The 20,020-nt window shown below is 46.2% G+C and overlaps 1 protein-coding gene and 1 non-coding gene across 2 annotated transcripts; both read left to right on the forward strand.

Annotated features, from left to right (window-relative positions):
- The first annotated feature begins 8,722 nt into the window (after nucleotides 1–8,722).
- Nucleotides 8,723–19,614, forward strand: LOC100079957 (transmembrane emp24 domain-containing protein 11-like). The gene is made up of 5 exons (XM_001510819.3): nucleotides 8,723–8,852; nucleotides 12,077–12,177; nucleotides 15,514–15,639; nucleotides 18,468–18,614; nucleotides 19,443–19,614. Exons 1-5 carry the CDS (start codon nucleotides 8,723–8,725, stop codon nucleotides 19,590–19,592), a joined length of 654 nt encoding a protein of 217 aa, XP_001510869.2. The 3' UTR covers nucleotides 19,593–19,614.
- LOC114805616 lies at nucleotides 14,981–15,118 on the forward strand. The gene has a single exon (XR_003753587.1). It is a non-coding gene; the product is annotated as a small nucleolar RNA SNORA7 (small nucleolar RNA).
- Nucleotides 19,615–20,020: the final 406 nt, after the last annotated feature.

The raw sequence follows: 20,020 nt of genomic DNA on the forward strand, positions 1-20,020 counted from the left end.
TGGGACAAATCATTTAACTTTTCTGTGCCTCATTTACCTCATCTGTAAAATGGGGATTCAATGCCTGTTCTCCCTCCTACTTAGACTGTGAGCCCTCTGTGGGACAGGGACTGTGTCCAAACTGATTAACTTGTATCCACCCCAGTGCTTAGAACAGTGTCTGATACATAATCAGCGCTTAACAAATACTATAACCAACAGATAACGATTAGAAGTAAAATATGACACTTTTCTGCTCGGCAAAGTGAAATAAATCATTTCACCTTTATTCTGGTCCTCATTTATTCTCCGATGTCTTTGGCAAAGTCTGTTATTCTGTAGCAATCTTACAGGTCTGTACTAATCTTCTTCGAAGAGCTGGCCATGGCTTTCTTAATCTCCCTTTCGTCATTCATTTGCTATTGAGCCGAACTCTCCTCACCATGCGGGGGAGAGGTAATGGATGCTTGTAATCCAAAGGAATCACCAACCTCCATGGAAAATCCCAGCGAAGAAATAGATTCTGGGTGAAAATTCTGAAGTAAACTTTTAATTTCAAGACAAATCACAGGAAGCCATTCCTCTCCATGTCCTGCCTGACCTCCTGTGTTCACCTCCTCCGGGGAGAGTGAAATGCAGGTGACCCAACGTAAGTAGTGCTTTCCTTTATGACAAGAAAGAATTGGAAAAATGTGTTTTTCTTTTTTCTTTTTTTATGGTATTTGTTAAGCGCTTACTGGAGGAGCAGCAGGTCCTAGTGGAAAGAACATAGGCCTGGGAGTCAGAGGACCTGGGCTCTGACCCCAAATCTGCCAGCTGTCTGTTGTGTGACCTTGGGCAAATCACTTCACTTCTTTGCACCTTAGCTTTCTACAATATGAAGTCAGTGCCTGTTCTCTCTTCTACTTCGTGTCCAACCCGATTAACTTGTATCTACCTCAGTGCTTAGAACAGTGCTTGGCTCCTAGTAAGAGCTTAACAGATAATAATAATAATGTTGGTATTTGTTAAGCGCTTACTACGTGCAGAGCACTGTTCTAAGCGCTGGGGGAGATACAGGGTCATCAGGTTGTCCCACATGAGGCTCACAGTTAATCCCCATTTTACAAGATACCATAAAAGAGTCGGCATGTACTCTTGCGTTCTTCAGGGTGCAGATTGCAATCTACTCATTGAGCGGGGCGGGGCGGAGAAGGAGTGGAAGAAGAGCCACTGAACCAGGCCCATGGCCAGTTGAAAGACTGCGAAGAAAAAAACCTGCTGAAATTGGATCTATATCTGGGCTGAGGTGGCGGCTCCTTGAATTCGTTCGGGAATAAGAGAATGAGCCTCTTGGCTGCCTGGTAGGCTACTCGGGCAACTCCACGAAACCTACTATCCTTCGACTGGTTGATCGATCGATATCCTTAGAAGTCGCTCTGCAATGCTTCCGTGTATCATGGACCCTTTTCCCCCACTAAAAAAGACCCTGCCAAAGAGAGGGAGGGGGATGTGCTTCGACTCTGGAGAAGGTGAACACTGACCTGGAAGTTCTCTCGGTTTTTATTTCCAGAGCTCAACAGAGCTCACTCTGCTCTTGTCAATAGCGAAAATAGAGGCTAAATATAAGACCCTGGTCTTATCACCAACTCCCCGTGTTTGGCCTCTTTAGTCCATACTTAACTCGGTTTTTCTTTAATGGTATTTGTTGAGTGCTTCCTGTGTGTCCAACACTTTTCTATGTATTGGGGTAAATACAAGTGAACTGGGTTGGGCACAGTCCCCATCCCACACGGGGCTCGCAGTTTAAGAAGGAGGGACAACTGAGTCATGGAGAAGTTCAGTGACTTTCTCGAGGTCCCACAGCAAGTTTTTGACAGAGCCTAGATTAGAACCCAGGTCCTCTAACACCCAGGCCCATTCTCTTTCCACCAGACTGCTTCTCCAGTTTCCCAGATGATTTTTCTAAATTGTCATTCTGCCCGTCTCTCCACCTCTCAGAAACCCCAATGGTGACCCATTCCTCTCCGCATCAAGCAGAAACCACGGACGGCTGTCTTTAAAGTCTTCTGTCAGCTCTCTCTTACTTATCAGTTCCAGACCACACTCTTGATTAGTTTCACCCTCTGCTTCTGGCCCCTTTTTCACACCCTCTAAATTCACCAGATCACAGCTCTTTCCCATCTTCAAAGTGCTGCTGAAAACTCCCCTCCTCTGTGAGACATTCCCAGATTGTTCTAGCCTCACAGTTGCATCCATTCCACAGGGATTGGCCAGAAAGCTTTTGTTTGTATACCTTACTTCTTTATCTCTTTGACTTCAGAATTTTTCCTCTCAACAGCATTAGTGTTTGTGAATGGCTTGGGCTCGTCACCTCTCCCCCATAAAGAGTAGCCGTAGTAATGATAATTGTGATGTTTGCTAATCACCTTACTGTGTACTAAGCACTGCGGGAGATACAAGATAACCAGATCCCACAGGAGGCTCATAGTCTAAGTAGGAAGGAGAACAGGGTATGAAATCCCCATTTGGCAATGAGGGAAGTGAGGCCCAGAAAAGTAAAGTGACTTGTCCAAGGTCACACGGCCGGTACGTGGTGGAGATGGGTTTAGAATCTGGCATTTTCCGCTAGGCCATGCTGTTTCCTTGATGACGTTGTTGTTGTAGTAATGGTAGAAGTAATAATAATAATGGTATTTAATAAGCGCTTACTGGGTGCTAGGCGCTAGTCCTCTGTACTGAGCGCTGGGGTGGATACTGGGTAATTGGTTTGGACACGGCCCTTTCCCATATAAATAAATAATAGATTGGTATTTGTTAAGTGCTTACTATGGGCCAAGCACTGTTCTAAGCACTGGGGTAGATATAAGGTCATCAGGTTGTCCCACGTGGGGCTCACGGTCTTCCTCCCCATTTTACAGATGAGGTAACTGAGGCACAGAGAAGTTAAGTGACTTAATAATGATGATGTTGGTATCCGTTAAGCGCTTACTATGTGCAGAGCACTGTTCTAAGCGCCGGGGTAGACACAGGGGAATCAGGTTGTCCCACGTGGGGCTCCCAGTCTTCCTCCCCATTTTCCAGATGAGGGAACTGAGGCACAGAGACGTTAAGTGACTTGCCCGGGGTCACGCAGCTGACAAGCGGCGGAGCCGGGATTAGAACCCACGACCTCTGACTCCCAAGCCCGGGCTCTTTCCACTGAGCCACGCTGCTTCCGCATGGGGCTCACGGTCTTCGCCCCCATTTTCCAGATGAGGTAACGGAGGCTCAGAGAAGCGAAGTGAGCTGCCTAAGGTCACACAGCAGACAAGTGGTAGAGCCGGGATTGGAACCCATGACCTTCTGACTCCCAGGCCCGTGATCCAGTAGTAGTAGCCGTCCCCCTCTCGGGATGGCACCTGGAGAGTTTCCAGTCCTCCACCAGCGTTGACCGTGGAAGGGAGAGTCAAGCGGAGGCCGACCCATTCCATTCCAAGCTTGGCCAGCGGCCAGCGGGTGGAAAGCCGTCTGCTACAGTCGAAACCCGCCCACGCCGGGCAGCGGCGGCCCGGGAGGGAGTCGAGGGCGGAGACTCGACCTTCCCGCGTGGAAGGAGCGGGAACGGGAAACCACTTCTGCATTTTGCCCAAGGAAACTCTACGGATCCACCGCCGGGACGATGGCAGATAGAGGCGGGGCGTTCTGGGAGAGATGCGTCCGTGGAGTCTCTGCGGGTCGGAAACGGCCCGGTAGCGCGAGACAATTCAAGTGGTCGTAATAGCGGTAATATTTGCAGTGACTGCAGTCGTGAAGCGATAGTAGCATTATGGTTTTATCGAGCAAGCAGTGGGATTTACTGAGCACTTACTACGCGCAGAGCACTAAACGAAGTGCTTGGGAGGGCACAACGTACCACAGCGTAACGGGATTAATAAGAATTGTGGTATCTGCTAAGCGTTCACTACGTGCCAAGCACTATTCTAAGAGCTGGGGTAGATCCAAGGCGATCAGGTCGTCCCACACGGGGCTCACATACTAAATCCCTCTCTTTCGATGAGGAAACCGAGGCGCGGAGGAGTTAAGGGGCTTGCCCGGGGTCACACGGCAGGCAGGTGGCGGAACCGGGATTAGAACCCGCATCCTCTGACTCCGAAGCCCGTGCTCTTTTCCACTAAGCCACCCCGCTTCGTGTTCTCTGCCCTTGATGAGCTTCGAGCCTAGGGCGGGGAAAGACACTGACATAAACGCATACTTGATAATATGAAGTGTAGACTCGTTGTGGGCCGGGAACGTCTCTACCGACTCCGTGGTGCGGTGCTTTGCACACAGGAAGCGCTCAGTAAATATCGTCGATTTGATCGATCCATGCAGAGCTTCAGTACACTGCCTGGCACACAGCAATCACTTCACAAATACCACCGTTATTCTCGTTAACTCAAGCGCGCGGAAGACGACGGCGATACGTGGTTTACGACGGTGCCGGTGACGAAGGGCACGATGAATCTGCGGCTCGATAGGTGGCCTAAGTGGTCGTAGAAGACGGTGTTACCTAACGTTAACCGGTGCTAGTGGTCGAGCTTGGGGATGGGGGTGGGTGGAGAGGAGATTTTTAAAATGTTCCGCTTGGAGATGAAAACCGTTTGGGAAACCTTAACCCCAAAGGGATCTCGCAGAGAAAATGTTTTTAAAATGTTTGATCTGCCATTAGAGCACGGGCACTTTTTCAAGGTTTCCGCCGGGCAGATAGTAAGATTTAAGAGAGTTTCCGGTCAGAACGAAAGCTCGTCGGGGTAGGGATAAATATTTGCAAAAACATCTGGCTATCTTAAATGCCTTAAAAATAAATGTTGGATAGACTGGGATATTTGTAGCAGTAAATGCTTTGGCTGGAAGACATTTGGTGGCAAAACAAACATTCGCTATTGAAATTTATCCTTGAGCGATTATGACTATGAAGTAAAACATTTGTTTGCAAAAACAATTAGGTTTGTCCTAGCACAGACGAAGCCAAAAGGAAACGTTGACTGTCTCTGAAGAGAGAAAAGTCATTCGACCACATTTACTGAGCGCCTACCGTGCGCAGAGCACTGTAATAAGTAATAATGATAATGTCGGTATCTGTTAAGCGCTTCCTATGTGCCGAGCACTGTTCTGAGCGCTGGGGGAGATACAGGGTCATCGGGTTGTCCCACGTGGGGCTCACGGTTAATCCGATGAGGTAACTGAGGCCCAGAGAAGTGAAGTGACCCGCCCACGGTCACACAGCTGACGAGTGGCAGAGCCGGGAGTCGAACCCACGACCTCCGACTCCGAAGCCCGGGCTCTTTCCACTGAGGCACGCTAGTGTTTGGGAGAGTTCACAGTAACAACAGACGTTCCCTACCTACAACGAGCTTACAGTCTAGAAGGAAAATGAAGCGGCTAGGTATGGGTGTGTCTCCAGAATTCAGCCAAACTCCTCTCTGTCCCCGCAGAGGAAAGGGTCGGGATTTGACCGTGAATTTTCCAGATTGGTTTTCTACAGTGATTGAAGCACTAGACAATCCCCCTCTAGACCGTAAGCTCACCGCGGGCAGGGAACATGTCCACTGACTCTGGTGTACTCTCCCGAGCACTTAGTAGAGACGCAGCGTGGCTCAGTGGAAAGAGCCCCGGCTTGGGAGTCAGGGGTCGTGGGTTCTAATCCCGGCTCCGCCGCTCGCCAGCTGTGTGACTTTGGGCGAGTCGCTTCACTTCTCTGTGCCTCAGTTCCCTCATCTGTAAAATGGGGATGAAAACGGTGAGCCCTACGTGGGACAACCTGATCACCCTGTATCCCCCGGCGCTTAGAACGGTGCTTTGCATATAGTAAGCGCTTAACAAATACCACCATTTATTTATTTACAGTGCTCTGCGCTCCGTGAGTACTCAGTAAGTACCCCGGGTTGATTGATAAGTACTTCAGGTCTCCTCTTAGCCTGAGCAGGCAGAGGTTTAGAAAATGCCATATGATTTACGAATTTATGAAAACTTAAAAAAGAATTTGAAGAGACACTGCGCTTTGCTTAACAGTTCTTGGAATTCCCCCCTGGCTTTCAATTAGAGAAACAGCGTGGCTTAGTGGAAAGAGGACGGGCTTGGGAGTCAGAGGTTGTGGGTTCCAATCCCGACTCCACCACCGGTCTGCGGTGCGACCCTGGGCAAGTCACTGAACCTCTCTGGGCCTCAGTTACCTCGTCTGTAAAAATGGGGATTAAAAAATGTGAGCCCCGTGTGGGACAATCTGATGACCCTGTATCTACCCCAGCGCTTAGAACAGTGCTCTGCACATAGTAAGCGCTTAACGAATACCACAATTTTATTTTTTCAACGAAAGGCTGATTAGAACCAGGGTATAGCGTCACAGTTAAGGACGGTTCACCTCAGTTGCCTCATCTGCAAAATGGGGGTTAAGAGTAAGATCCCCCAAGTGGGATCACGGACTGCGTCCAGCCCGATCAGCTTGTATCTACCCCAGTGCTTAACACAGCGCTCTGCACATGGTATACGCTCAGTGAACACCACTGATTGATTCGATCACAACCCAGCAGGTTTTTCGTAAACTTCCTTATGGCTCTGGGCTGTGAGCTCGCTGTGGGTAGGGAACGTGTCTACTAACCCTGTTTCATTGCATTTTGTCTATCGTACTCCAGCGCTTAGTACAGTGGGGGACTCAGAGCAAGTGATCGACAAACGCCACTGATGGATTGCCTGATTGGCAGAGAGAGGAGGCACTGTCCTCCTCAGTTTCACCTCCAGCCCCAATCAGCCTGCCTCGAGAGGGTTTGCTCTAAACCTTCATTCATTCATCCTCAGTCACGTTTATTGAGCGCTTACTGTGTGCAGAGCACTGTACTAAGCGCTTGGAAAGTACAACTGGGCAACGGATAGAGACAATCCCTACCCGACAGCGGGCTCACAGTCAAGAACGGGGAGACAGACAACAAAACGAAGCGAGTGGACGGGCATCAAGTCACCCAGGCCTTCGGCTGGGTAGGACGTAGATGTGGAAAGCTGTACGCCAACATGAACTTGGTCAAAATCAGGAAATTTTACAGGGGGGGCAGACTTGTGCCGGTCTTGGATCCTGACAGCGTTATTTAAGCTCTTTACGCGCGGGGAAACGTGTCTGCTAATTTTCTCGTCTTGTACTCGAAGCAGGATGCCGTAGTGGATAGAGCATAGGCCTGGGAGTCAGAAGGTCACGGGTTCTAATCCTGGCTCTGCCACTTGCCCTCTTTGTGCCCTTCAGCAGGTCACTTCACTTCGCTAGGCCTCGGTTGCCTCATCTGTAAAATGGAGTCGGAGGCCCTGAGCCCCACGTGGAGCTGGGTTCAACCTTTGCTTCTGTCTCCCTCGGCACTTAGTACAGTGATTGGCTCATAGCAAGTGCTTAACACATGCTATTACTATTATTACTCTCTCAAATGCTTAGTAGAGTGTTCAGCACATAGCAAGTGCTCGACCAATACCACTGATTAGGCTTCCTAACCAAGTAGAACATTTCCCAGCAGCTCAGTGGTGACCTAGAAGCAGCTAAAATGGAAGTTTTCCATGAATGACCTGGGGTCCTACCCAGCTGCATCACCGGCTTGCTTTGGGACCGTGGGCAAGTCAGTTGACTTTTTTGTGCCTCGGTTTCTTCAACTGTAAAATGTTCTTCCTCCCTCTTAGGCTGTGAGACTCAGGCAGGGCGGAGAATATGTCTGACCCTATCATATTAGCGTGGCTCAGTGGAAAGAGCCTGGGCTTCGGAGTCAGAGGTCATGAGTTCGACTCCCGGCTCTGCCACTTGTCAGCTGTGTGACTGTGCGCGGGTCACTTAACTTCTCTGTGCCTCAGTTCCCTCATCTGTAAAATGGGGATTAAAAGTGTGTGAGCCCCACGTGGGACAACCTGATTACCGTCTAAGCCCGTCAAACGGCAGGAACTGTCTCTATCTGTTGCCGACTTGTTCATTCCAAGCGCTTAGTACAGTGCTCTGCACATAGTAAGCGCTCAGTAAATACTATTGAATTACCCTCTATCTCCCCCAGCGCTTAGAACAGTGCTCGGCACCTAGTAAGCGCTCAACAAATACCAACATTATTATTATTATTATTATATTAGAAATACCCCAGCCCTTTACTTAGAACGTGGCTCATAGTGAGCACTTGCCAAATACCAAAATTATTATTACTATTAGAAATGCGGGGGCGATGTGCGATATTCACGGATCCTGAGGTTTCTAATGGGAAGTTGTACGGGTACCATGAACCTGAGTTTGGTTTTGGCTTTTTCCAACATGGCATTGGTGCCTCAAATGGGCATTTCTACTGAAATACTGAGAAGAGAGGAATATAACTTATATGTTTAATTATATTTTGGGACTTGCCATATTCCACTTCTGGGCATTTCTTATGACATTTCTCCCAGTCCTTTTTGTTTTCTTAATGTTCACTTGGCATATTTTTCATATGTTGAGACACTAAAATAGGATTAATTGATCCCTTAAACCTCCCTAGGAAGCAGTAGTGTGTCAGAGCTACAAAATTAACTTTGATGCCTTTGAGTCTGGAAAGGCTCCACAGTTTACATTTCTTTTTATCGTGTTCTGTGGACTTTTACTACAATTATCTGCGTGGGAGTCACTAGCAGATGTCATTTCTCACAGAAATCAATTCTACAAAAAACACCCAATGAGCCAGGGTGACCAGGAGGCCATCCTCATTTGCAATCGATCCATTTTAGAAGAAATACCACAGTGCGCAGAATGGCTAAGATCATGAAAATCTCAATTTTGTTATTTCTTTTGAACTTCTGGTTTGCGTTCTCACCTGCTTTTTATTTCCACTCGGGGGAAAGAGAGGAGAAATGCATAATAGAGGACATTCCAAGCGATACCTTGATAACAGGTAAGCGATATTTGCTTTACTGCATTTTAGATTAAACTCAAAATGTTGTTTCATGGAGCCATAATATGGATCCCTTGAAGCAAATGCCACTGTCATGGAACACTTATGACCCTACATCTTTCATGGAATATATAATTTACACGGAGCCAATTTAAAATGTGAGTGAACATTAATGGCCTCAGAAGTGAGCCTCCATAAGGGAAGGAAGATAGCGTATAACATTTCAGCATCCATCTTAGTCTTAATCTGCTTTACCAGTTCTGGGGTTTCTCAGTGAAATAACCTTTGATGACTGTGAATGGGTTCGTTATAGCTGGACACAGAAAAAAAGGAATTACACTGTCCTGAAGATAAAAGAATCAAGAGCATGCCATAGACCCATCTGTTTTTTAGACATCGGACTCCCAAAAATTGAACTCACGAAATACCTGTGATAATCTCTATGGGTCTCTTGTAAAGACATTGTTCCCCAAGTGTTTTATAATGAAGACTCCTTGACAATATGTTCAAAAAAGAACAGATATTGAGCGTACTAATGTTTGCTAAGAATAATCTCCGTTGGAGTCTTAGAACTATTCTCTTGAATACTGCTAACATTTACTGTACTCTTTGCCACTATTTCACAAGGACGATTTTGATACGGTCATCCTATTTTGGAACTGGATTAATTATCGGTAAGTAAGTCGTAAGTGGGAGGATTCCTGGCAAAAAGACAAGCTACTCGGTCAAATATGTGAAAAGTGAAATTTTTATGGCGTATATTCATTCTTTTTCTTCCTTTTGCATTTTATTTTCTGACTGTACCAACGTTAATGGGAGTCGACACTCGAGGCCTAATGCTCAATCAATCCCAGTGAGAATGAGGTTCAGGTTAGCCTTTCAGGAGTGAGAAAGGGGAGAAAAGGAGAATCAAGTCGACTAACCCAAACGAGTTACCGTGCTAAAGGCGAAGAATAGGAACTCCAGGGTAAGACCGGGCAGTGTTCATTCTTGCATTCAATAGTATTTATTGAGCGCTTACTATGTGCAGAGGACTGGACTAAGCGCTTGGAATGTACAAATCGGTAACAGATAGAGACGGTCCCTGCCCTTTGACGGGCCCACGGTCTAATCGGGGGAGACGGACAGACGAGAACAATAGCAATAAATAGAATCTAGGGGATGAACATCTCATTAAAACAACAGCAAATAAATATACATCATTGATCTATATAGTGATGTCATCTTTCAATCACTCACTCACTGCTATTTGATTACTCGGTTCCTAGCGCTTGGGAGAGTACAATATAACAGAGCTGGTAGACATATTCCCTGCCCACAAGAAACTTTCGGTTTAGAGGGAAATCACTCAGTGCTTTATCGGACATTTATTGCGTGTAAAACACTGCACTGAGTATTATAGAAATGCTAGACATGTTCTCTGCCAACAAGGAGCTTACAGACTGTAATGGGGGATTTTGGATAAGTCGCCTCATCTCTCTGGGTCTCAGTTCCCTCATCTGTCCAATGGGGGATTAAGACTCTGAGCCCCATGTGGGGCATGGACTGTGTCCAACCTGATTACCTTGTATTTACCCCAGCACTTAGTACAGCGTCGGATGCGTAGTAAGCTCTTGACGAATACCATTGACAGCGGCGGACTCCAAATGTATTTCGGATTTTTGAAATGATATTCGTTAAGCGCTTACTGTGCGTCAGGGTGGGAAGCAAGATCTTCAGCGTGTGCAAAGCAGACAGACCTACACAGGGCTGAGCGGTAGCAAAATGGATTCGCTCCTTCAGGGCTGCACTTGTCGGAGAATTGTCCTCGGCTTCTTGGAATCAAAATCGTCGGTTCCTGGGGACCGCATTTTCACAGGTTGCTCGAGGGCCAGCGTCCTTGCCTCTGAAGCTCGTGGTCTCTGGAAGTCAGTCTGCTAATGCCGGAGTTTGGCACCTTTCAGAGAATAATGCAAAATATGTTTATTTGGATTAGTGTCTTGCTCATTTCCAGCTTCATTTTGCTTTGATTCATTTTATTTCTGGCAGTCTGCTTCGATGGGTCCCGAACAAGGAGATGGAATTAAAAAAAAAAAAATAAGAAACTGTAAAAGACTCCCCCTTTTATGCTTCGTTTGTATCTCTCTGGCAGCCCTAACAGTTTCAGCCATTGTTAAGAGGTTTAATTTACATTTTCAAAACACTCTTTGTGAAAGATGACCCGAGAAGTCTTATGCATTATTAAATATAAAACCCAGAGCACTTTTGACTAATAAAAGCCACTTTCAAAAGGAATGCGCGTACTAGAGATCGACTGACCATAACCAACAAAAAGAGGAACTTTCCTATTTACAAGTACTTAATTCTCATCAAAGCTTCACAATCCGACCGTATTTTCAATCTTCAGAGTCTAATATCCCGAAGCAGATCAATAGTCCATCTGGTCAGGTATTCTGTCTCCAATGGGAAATACAATAATAATGATAATTTTTAAAATGGCTTTTATTAAGCATTTCTTATGTGCTACGGTTGTCAGACTGGATACGGTCTCTGTCCTACCCAAGGTTTACAAATGATCTTAGTCCCATTTTGCAGATTAGAAAACTGGGGTCAGGAGAAATTAAGTGATTTGCCCCAAGTCGCACAGGAGGCAGGGGCAGAGCCGCGACTTAAACCTGGGTCTCTTGCCTCTCGGTCCCAAAATGCCCTTTCCAATCAACCAACTGCATGTTTTAAGCGCTTGGGAGAGTTCAATGCAACGGAGTTGGTAGACATGGTCCCTGTCTACAGTGAGCTTACAGTCTAGAGTGACAGGTTCCACTTGATCAGGTCGCTTCTGGGTGATGGTACAACTCAGTTGGGTATATAATTTGATGACTTTTTTTTTAAAAAAAAACAAAGTAAAGCCTGCTGCGTTACACCTCGAGTGTAAGTTAGACGTTTGGAAGTGAATCGAATATTTGGCAGTGAATACACTGATGAGGTGATTTATTAAATGGCATTCTTGGACCTGAAAGAATTCAGGAATTCCCTCTAGATGCTTATAGGAAGTAGTTTACTCAGTCGTTATAATCTGGTTCATCAAGAAATTTGGAGCCATTACTGTTTTTTATCATTCGGATGAAATGAAATGACCTAATTTGGCATGCATTAAAAAACCAGAAAGCAATGTGGTACTAACAGTCTAACAGCATCTATTGGATGCTTCATTTTTGAATAAACATCGATTCTTTACTTTCTAACAGCATCTTTCAAAGTACAGCAGTGGGATATAACCACCCATGATTTCCTTGAATCTGCTCCTGGTTTAGGAATGTTTGTGACCATTACAACATTCCGTGACGAGGTAAAACTTTTCCAATTTTGTAAACGATGTCAATCGATCGGGGGAATTTATTCGGCGCTTACTTGGAAGGGCTTGGAGAGTACAGTTCAGTAGAGTGGGTAGTTAACGATCTCTGCTCACAAGGAGGTCAAGATTGGAAGGGGAAATGGACATTAAAATATATTACAAGTGTGTATGCACGTAAGTGCCAGAGGAAGGATGAATATCAGACCCAAGTGCATAAGTGACACAGAATGGAGAGTAAATTGAGGGCTTGGTTGGGGAAGGGTTCCTGGAGGAGATGTGATTTTAGTAAGACTTTGAAGGTGGGGAGAGTGGTGGTCTGTCAGATATGAAGGGGAAGGGAATTCCAAACCACCGGGAAGCTGTGGGCAAGGGGTTGGCGGTGAGAAAGACGAGATGGCGGTAAAGTGAGTGAGTTGGCATTAGAGAAGAGAAGTGCGCGGGTTGCGTCGAGTAGGAAATCGGCGAGGCAAGTGGTGATTCAGTCCTTTCAAGCCCATGGCTGATGGACAGCCATTGGAGGTCTTTGAGGAGTGGGAGAATACGGACTAAACATTGTTTTAGAAAAAGACTCTGAGCAGCAGAGGGAAGTAAGGACTGGAGTGGGGAGAGACAGGAGGCAGGGAGGTCAGCAAGGATGCAGTAGTCAAGGCGGAGTAGGAGAAATGCTTGGATCGGCATGGCGATCCAGGCCAGAGGCAGGACGTAAAGTGTGAGGTCGGCAGCAAGATAGACGAGATCTAGGTACAGTGGGCACCTCTATAAGCCCTGCGTGTAGATAACTATAACTAGCTTACAGTTACAGTTGGGGAAGCAGCGTGGCGCAGTGGAAGGAGCCTGGGCTTCGGAGTCAGAGGTCACGGGTTCGACTCCCGGCTCCGCCACCTGTCAGCTGTGTGACCGTGGGCAAGTCACTTCACTTCTCTGGGCCTCAGTTCCCTCATCTGTAAAATGGGGATTAACTGTGAGCCTCACGTGGGGCCACCTGATTACCCTACGTCTACCCTAGCGCTTAGAACAGTGCTCTGCACGTAGTAAGCGCTTAACAGATACCAACGTTATTAGCTTCCCATTTCTCCGCTGCATATATTACTATATAGAAATTGAAGTTATTAATATTTTCCATGGAGGCTGTTTTGAAAGTTGAGTTTGAAACTTGAGAGTTGTGTTTTTATCGGGCACTTAGTAGACACCCAAGCGTTGCGGTAAGTGGTGGAGTCAACACAAGATCATCCATTGGCATGATCCCTGTCCCCCAGGGGGCTGCTCTGTACAAAGTAAGTGCCCAGTAAATACCACCGATGATGGTGAAGTAAGGAGTGACATTATCGTTTTTTAGGGTGTTTGTTAAGCGCTTACTATGTGTCAGGCACTAAGTGCTGGGGTAGATATAAGATAATCAGGTTGGATACAGTCCATGTCCAACATGGGGCTCATGGTCTTAAGCCCTATTTTATGAGGAAACTGAGGCACAGAGCAGTGAAGTAACTTATCCAAGGTCACCCAGCAGACAAGTGGCAGAGCTGGGATTAGAACCCAGGTCTTCTGACACCCGGGCCCATGCCTTGTCTACTAGGCCATGCTGGTTCCCATTTTGTTTCCATTTTACAGATGAGAAACTGAAGCACCGGGAGCTTAAGTGACCCGTGGAACGTCACACGGAGAGCCAGTGGGAGAGCAGAGATTTCACTAAGCGCTAGGAACACTATTCTAAGTGCTGGGGTGGATGTAAGTTAATCAGGTTGGACAGCGTCCTTGTCGCATATGGAGCTCACGGCCCAAGTAGGAAGGAGAACTATAATAATGTTGGTATTTGTGAAGCGCTTACTACGTGCAGAGCACTGTTCTAAGCGCTGGGGTAGGTGCAGGGTAATCGGGTTGTCCCACATGAGGCTCACAGTTAATCCCCATTTTACAGATGAGGGAGCTGAGGCCCAGAGAAGTGAAGCGACTTGCCCACAGTCACCCAGCTGCCAAGTGGCGGAGCCGGGATTCGAACCCATGACCTCTGACAGCCAAACCCGGGCTCTTTCCACTGAGCCACGCTGCTTCTCGTAAACTAGTTTTGAATCCCCATTTTACAGTTGAGAAAGCTGAGGCTCACAGAAGTTGTGACTTCCCCAAGGTCACCAAGCAGATTGGCCTGGGCTGTTTTCAGTAGGCCACACATTTCTGGCTAAAGATTGAATGACGATTAAAGACGATGTTATTTTGATTTTATACATATTTGTTTCTGACTTCTGCTGTATTTTTGCTTAACTAAGAGACGATCAAAAATATGATTCTCCTCATGAGGTGATCTTCATCAACCCTAAATTTATTGCCGTGACCGACAAAGTCAAGCATCGTGTCTAATGAAATGTATCTTCAGTCCTTTGGAAGGTTGGGATGGTAAGATTTGGCGAGTGGGTTCTAATCCCGGTTCTTCCACTTGACTGCTGTGCGTGACCTTGGGCAAGTCACTTCTCTGTGCCTCAGTTTCCTAATCTATAGAATGAGGATTCAATCCTACTCCCTCCTACTTAGACTGCGAGCCCCGTGTGGAACAGAAACTGTGTCCAAACTGATTATCTTCGATCCACCCCAGCCCTTAGTACAGTATCTGACTCATAGTAAGCACTTAACAGATACCACTATCATCATCATGTTTATTATTGGCAAAGGCGAGCAGTGTTAAAAGACTTCATTTTAGATAACGTTGCAAGTGAATAGCGCTTCTGCGGCTAAGAAGTAGTGAAGTGCTTTTAATTCATAGCTCTCATCTTGGGAGTTCTGATTAATCAGCGGTCCTTGGAAAATGGGGCTCTCAGGGTCGCGCCTGGAGAGTTTCCAGTCCTCCACCAGTCTCGACTACGGGAGGGAGAGTCAGGCAGAGGCCTACCCATTCCATTCCCAGCTTGGCCAGTGGCTAGCGAGTGGAAGACAATCTGCCACGAGTCAAAACTCACCCGTGGCGGCCAGCAGCGGCACGGGAGGGAGTCGAGGGCGGAGACTCAAGTTTACTCCGCCGAAGGCGGCAATGGTAAACCGCTTCCGTATCTTTACCAAGAAAAGTCTACGGAGCCAATACCAGAACAATTGCAGATGGGGAGCGGGGTGTTCTGGAAGAGATCTGTGCGTGAGGTCGCTATGGGTCGGCCGCGACTCGGCCGCGTAAGGCCACAACAACAACTTGGAAAATGGATTTTAAAAGCAAACGAAGAACGTTTGATTTTTAAGAATGGAAAATGGAAACAACACGAAAGAATCCCATCTGGGGCGAAAATATTCATTTCAGTGCTAGCTGGGGATTTGTAATTAGATACTAAAAATATTTAAACGCTTAAATTGTAGATACTGATGTCCAAATTGTATGGGCCGCAAGGAAAATTCTCTTTTACAACCCATTCACCTGGAGAGCATAACATCTGTTTACAGTCTAATTCCACGCGACTTGCGACATTTGGAGGAAGTAAACTGGTAAGAACATTTCTTGGCTATTTTCGTTAATGAAAAGGTGTCTCTGAATGTGTCTGTTACACTGTTATAATGTGCTCTACCAAGCACTGTGCTCTGTATATAGTAAATACTCAAGAAATACCATTGATTGATTGATTAATAAAGGACAGACTGAATAATAATAATAATAAATGGTATTTGTTAAGCGCTTACTATGTGCAAAGCATTGTTCTAAGAGCTGGAGGGGGGATACAAAGTGATCAGGTCGTCCCAGTGGGGCTCACGGTCTTAGTCCCCATTTTACAGATGAGGTAACTGAGGCACAGAGAAGTAAAGTGACATGCCCAAAGTCACACAGCTGACAAGTGGCGGAGTGGAATTAGAACCCATGACCTCTGACTCCCAAGCCCACGCTCTTTCCACTGAGCCGCGCCGCTTGGAATTCTTCAGTCCGGGAAAGAAAAACTTGAGGGGTGGTATTGACATAGTTTTCAAGCCTAAGCCAAGGTAATAGTGATAATAATAATTATGGTATTGGTTAAGCGCTTACTATATGTCAGGCCCTGTTCTAAGCGCTGGGGTGGATACCAGCAAATCGGGTTGGACACGGTCCCTGTCCCATATGGGGCTCACAGTCTCAATTCCCATTTTACAGATGAGGTAGCTGAGGCCCAGAGAAGCGAAGTGACTTGCTCAACTTGGGTGACTTGCTCAAGGTCACTCTGCCGACAAGTGGCAGGATTAGAACCCATGACCTCTTGAGTCCAAGGCCCATGCTCTATCCACTACGCCTTGCTGTGACCGGGTATTCTCCACCTCCTCAGAAGGTAGAGTAAGAGCGTTGCCATGAGACATGAGAAGCGGGAGATATTTAGGGTGGATTCTAGGAAGAATTTCCCCAGCAGAAAGGACCCGTTCCGGCATCTAAGTCACTCCTTAGTAGAAAGTTAGGCATTTAGATGAACATACTTTTTTCAGGCTATCAGAGTGATAACCTAATGCTCCCTCTACACAAACTCACTGTGGGTAGTGCCTATCAACTCTGTTATATTGTACTCTCCCAAGTGCTTAGTACAGTGCTCTGCACACAGTGTGCGTTCAATAAATACGATTGACTGAGTTCTTATATTTCTTTCCGGAAGTTGACTTTGGCATGGGGATAGTCAGGAATTCCTGGAGTTCCCGTGGTAGTAATAATAAGAAGAAATGATAATAATTATGGTATTTGTTTTGCATTTACCACGTGCCAAGAATTGTAATAATAATCATTACGTTGGTATTTGTTAAGCGCTTACTATGTGCCGAGCACCGTTCTAAGCGCTGGGGGAGATGCAGGGTAATCAGGTTGTCCCACGTGAGGCTCACAGTTAATCCCCATTTTACAGATGTACCGTACTAAGCGTACTAAGTGCTCGGGTGGATACAGGCAGATTGGGTTGGGCGCACTCTCTGGCCCACATAGGGCTCACAGTCTTCATCCCCCTTTTTACAGATGAGGTAACTGAGGCACAGAGAAATGAAATGACTTGTCCAAGGCCACCCAACGGACAAGTGGTGGATAGTACTTTTGGGTTACTCTCAGGTCCGGGACAGGGTCGGATCTCAGGGGATACACTACTGACTTAGACCAGTTTCCGCAATTTGTTTCTTATGGTGTTCGTTTAGCGCTACACTGTGCCGGGCACTATACTAAGCGTTGGGGTAGATAATATAAGCTAACCAGCTTGGACCCAGTCCCTGTCCCACATGGGGCTCAGAGTCTTAATTCCCCTTGGAGAGAGGAGGTAACTGAGCCCCAGAGAAGCGAAGTAACTTGCCCAAGGTTACACAGCAGCCAAGTGGCGGAGTTGGGATTAAAACACGGATCCTTCTGACCACTGCTTCTCCCGGTGCCTCAGTTTCCCAGTGGAAGGGAAACTGGTTAGGGGCGTGTGGGCCAGCCACACAATCCCAAAATTGGCTCAGTGAGGCAGAGCCAGGAGAAAACCACAGGAACTCATGGAACGAGTGCTGCCATCCCAGGCCCCTCTCCGCTTCCTCTCCTGCCCGTGCGCCTCATTCTCCCGCTGGGCTCCTACAACGCGCCGTGTGAAGGGGCTCTGAGCATCCGGACCATTTCAGCGCTTAGTACAGTGCCTGGGACATAGCGCTTAACAAATCCCGTAATTATTATTATTATTACAGCCCCTGCCAGTGCTCTTGCCGCCCTAGAGGATGGACAAGCAACGGGACCTAGTGGAAACAGCACCGGCCTGGGTGTCAGAGGATCTGGGTTCTGTGTGCTCTGCACACAGGACGTGCTCAATAAATACGATTGAATGAATGATCAAGGAGTTGTTCTTGAAAGAAAGAGGTCCTTTTGAAAGGTTTAAACCCTCACAAGCATTAAATTTCCATACTGGAAAGTTTCCTCTCTCCTCATTCATTCATTCATTCGTATCTATTGAGCGCTTACTGTGTGCAGAGCACTGTACTAAGCACTTGGAATGTACAAGTCGGCAACAGAGACAATCCCGGCCCAACAATGCGCTCACAGTCTAAAAGGGGGAGACAGACAACAAAACAATACGCAATGGCTAAGAAAAGGAGAACAAGGGAGAACGTCGGAGAGGGAGAGGAGGGAGTATTGAGAAGAGAGAGATAGGTGTGAAATTTCCAAGGAAAGCTTTTAAATATGGTACAGTGGCTGTATCTGACCTAATTACCCTGAATCTTCCTTGGTGGTTAGTACAGAGCTTGGCCTCGACTAAGCGCTTAACATATGCCGCCATTTTATTATTAAGGCGGTGGAGGCAGGAAGGCGGTCCTTTTAAAACGTGGAATGAGTTTCATTTCTATTGTTTTCATAGCGTATCCACTTGGACATTCGAGTTGGAGAACATGATCTCGATTCCGCTATTGCTCAAGCAAAGGACAAGGTGAACCAAGTCAGCTTCAAACTCGAACATCTCACTGAGCAAATTGAGCATATCGTCAAAGAGCAAAATTATCAAAGGGTGGGTATTCCCTCTCAAGAAATTCCTAAATTTTATATGATTGATTACTTAAAGAGTAGGACAAGGTGAACCAAGGGAGCTTCAAACTCGAACATCTCACACTGAGCAAATTGAGCATATCGTCAAAGAACAAACTTTTCAAAGGGTGGGTATTCCCTCTCAATAAATTCCTAGACTTTATATGATTGATTACTTAAAGAGTACAAAGGTCACAACCCTTTTTGAATATTTTATACTCCTCAACATCGTCTCTGATACTTGGGTAAAGGAAACCCTCTACTTTACAACATTAAGTACTGTACTTGTGAATCAGATCTTTTTTTTTTTTAATGGTATTTGTTAAACGCTTACTACGTGCCGGTCGTTTAGACTGTGAGCCCGTTATTGGACAGGAATCATCTCTATCTGTTGCTGAATTGTACATTCCAAACGCTTAGTTCAGTGCTGTGCACATAGTAAACGCTCAATAAATACTATTGAACGAATGTGCCAGGCACTCTAGTAAGCACTGGGGCAGATCTGAGATAATCAGGATGGGCACAGCCCATGTCCCATTTGGGGCTCCCAGTGTTATTCCCATTTTACAGATGGGGTAATTTAGGCACAGAAAAGTTAAGTGACTTGCCCAAGACCACACAGCAGACAAGTGGTAGAGCTGGAACTGGAACCTAGGTCCTTCTGACTCCCCAGCCTGTGCTCTTTCCACTAGACCATGTCGATTCTCACTGACAAATAAAAGCACTTTGGATGGGTGTCACACCTCAATCCCGAAGATTAGACAACTTTATGGTTCCTTAAGGAATGATGTAATTTTCTCGTTGTGTACAGGCACGTGAGGAGCATTTTCGAATGACAAGCGAAGATACCAACAGCAATGTTTTCTGGTGGGCTCTTGTGCAAACGTTAATCCTTATCTCAGTTGGAATTTTCCAAATGAAGTCCCTTAAAGACTTCTTTATAGCTAAAAAGCTTGTTTGAGATGTTATTAAGAAGCAACTAAACTGCCCAATAATTTGCATAATATATAAGTTAATAAAATCAAAGCCATAAATATGCATTACTTTTTTGTATAATTTCAAAACCATCCACAGTTCAAATTAAATTCCCTTTTGACGAGCATCGTAACCCCCTCTAGTAAATACATGATAGCTCCAAGGAAAAGTCCAGAAAAAGTTTTAGATTCATTCTGACTCCTCTATCATGTTTATTCCTATGCATAAATAGTTCTCCATGGAAATTTCTCAATGCCCTCTAAACTCTCCTATGTGTGCTTTGATATCCACACCTTATTTTACACACTTTGGCTTCCTCTTCTGCTTGCTTCTAATAACAATAATAATGACTGTGGTATTCGTTCCTACCCAACCTTTGCCATTTTCCGACTGTTTTCCCTCAAAGAATAGTGG

Source organism: Ornithorhynchus anatinus, chromosome 18 (assembly GCF_004115215.2).
Source record: "Ornithorhynchus anatinus isolate Pmale09 chromosome 18, mOrnAna1.pri.v4, whole genome shotgun sequence".
Lineage (NCBI taxonomy): Eukaryota > Metazoa > Chordata > Mammalia > Monotremata > Ornithorhynchidae > Ornithorhynchus > Ornithorhynchus anatinus.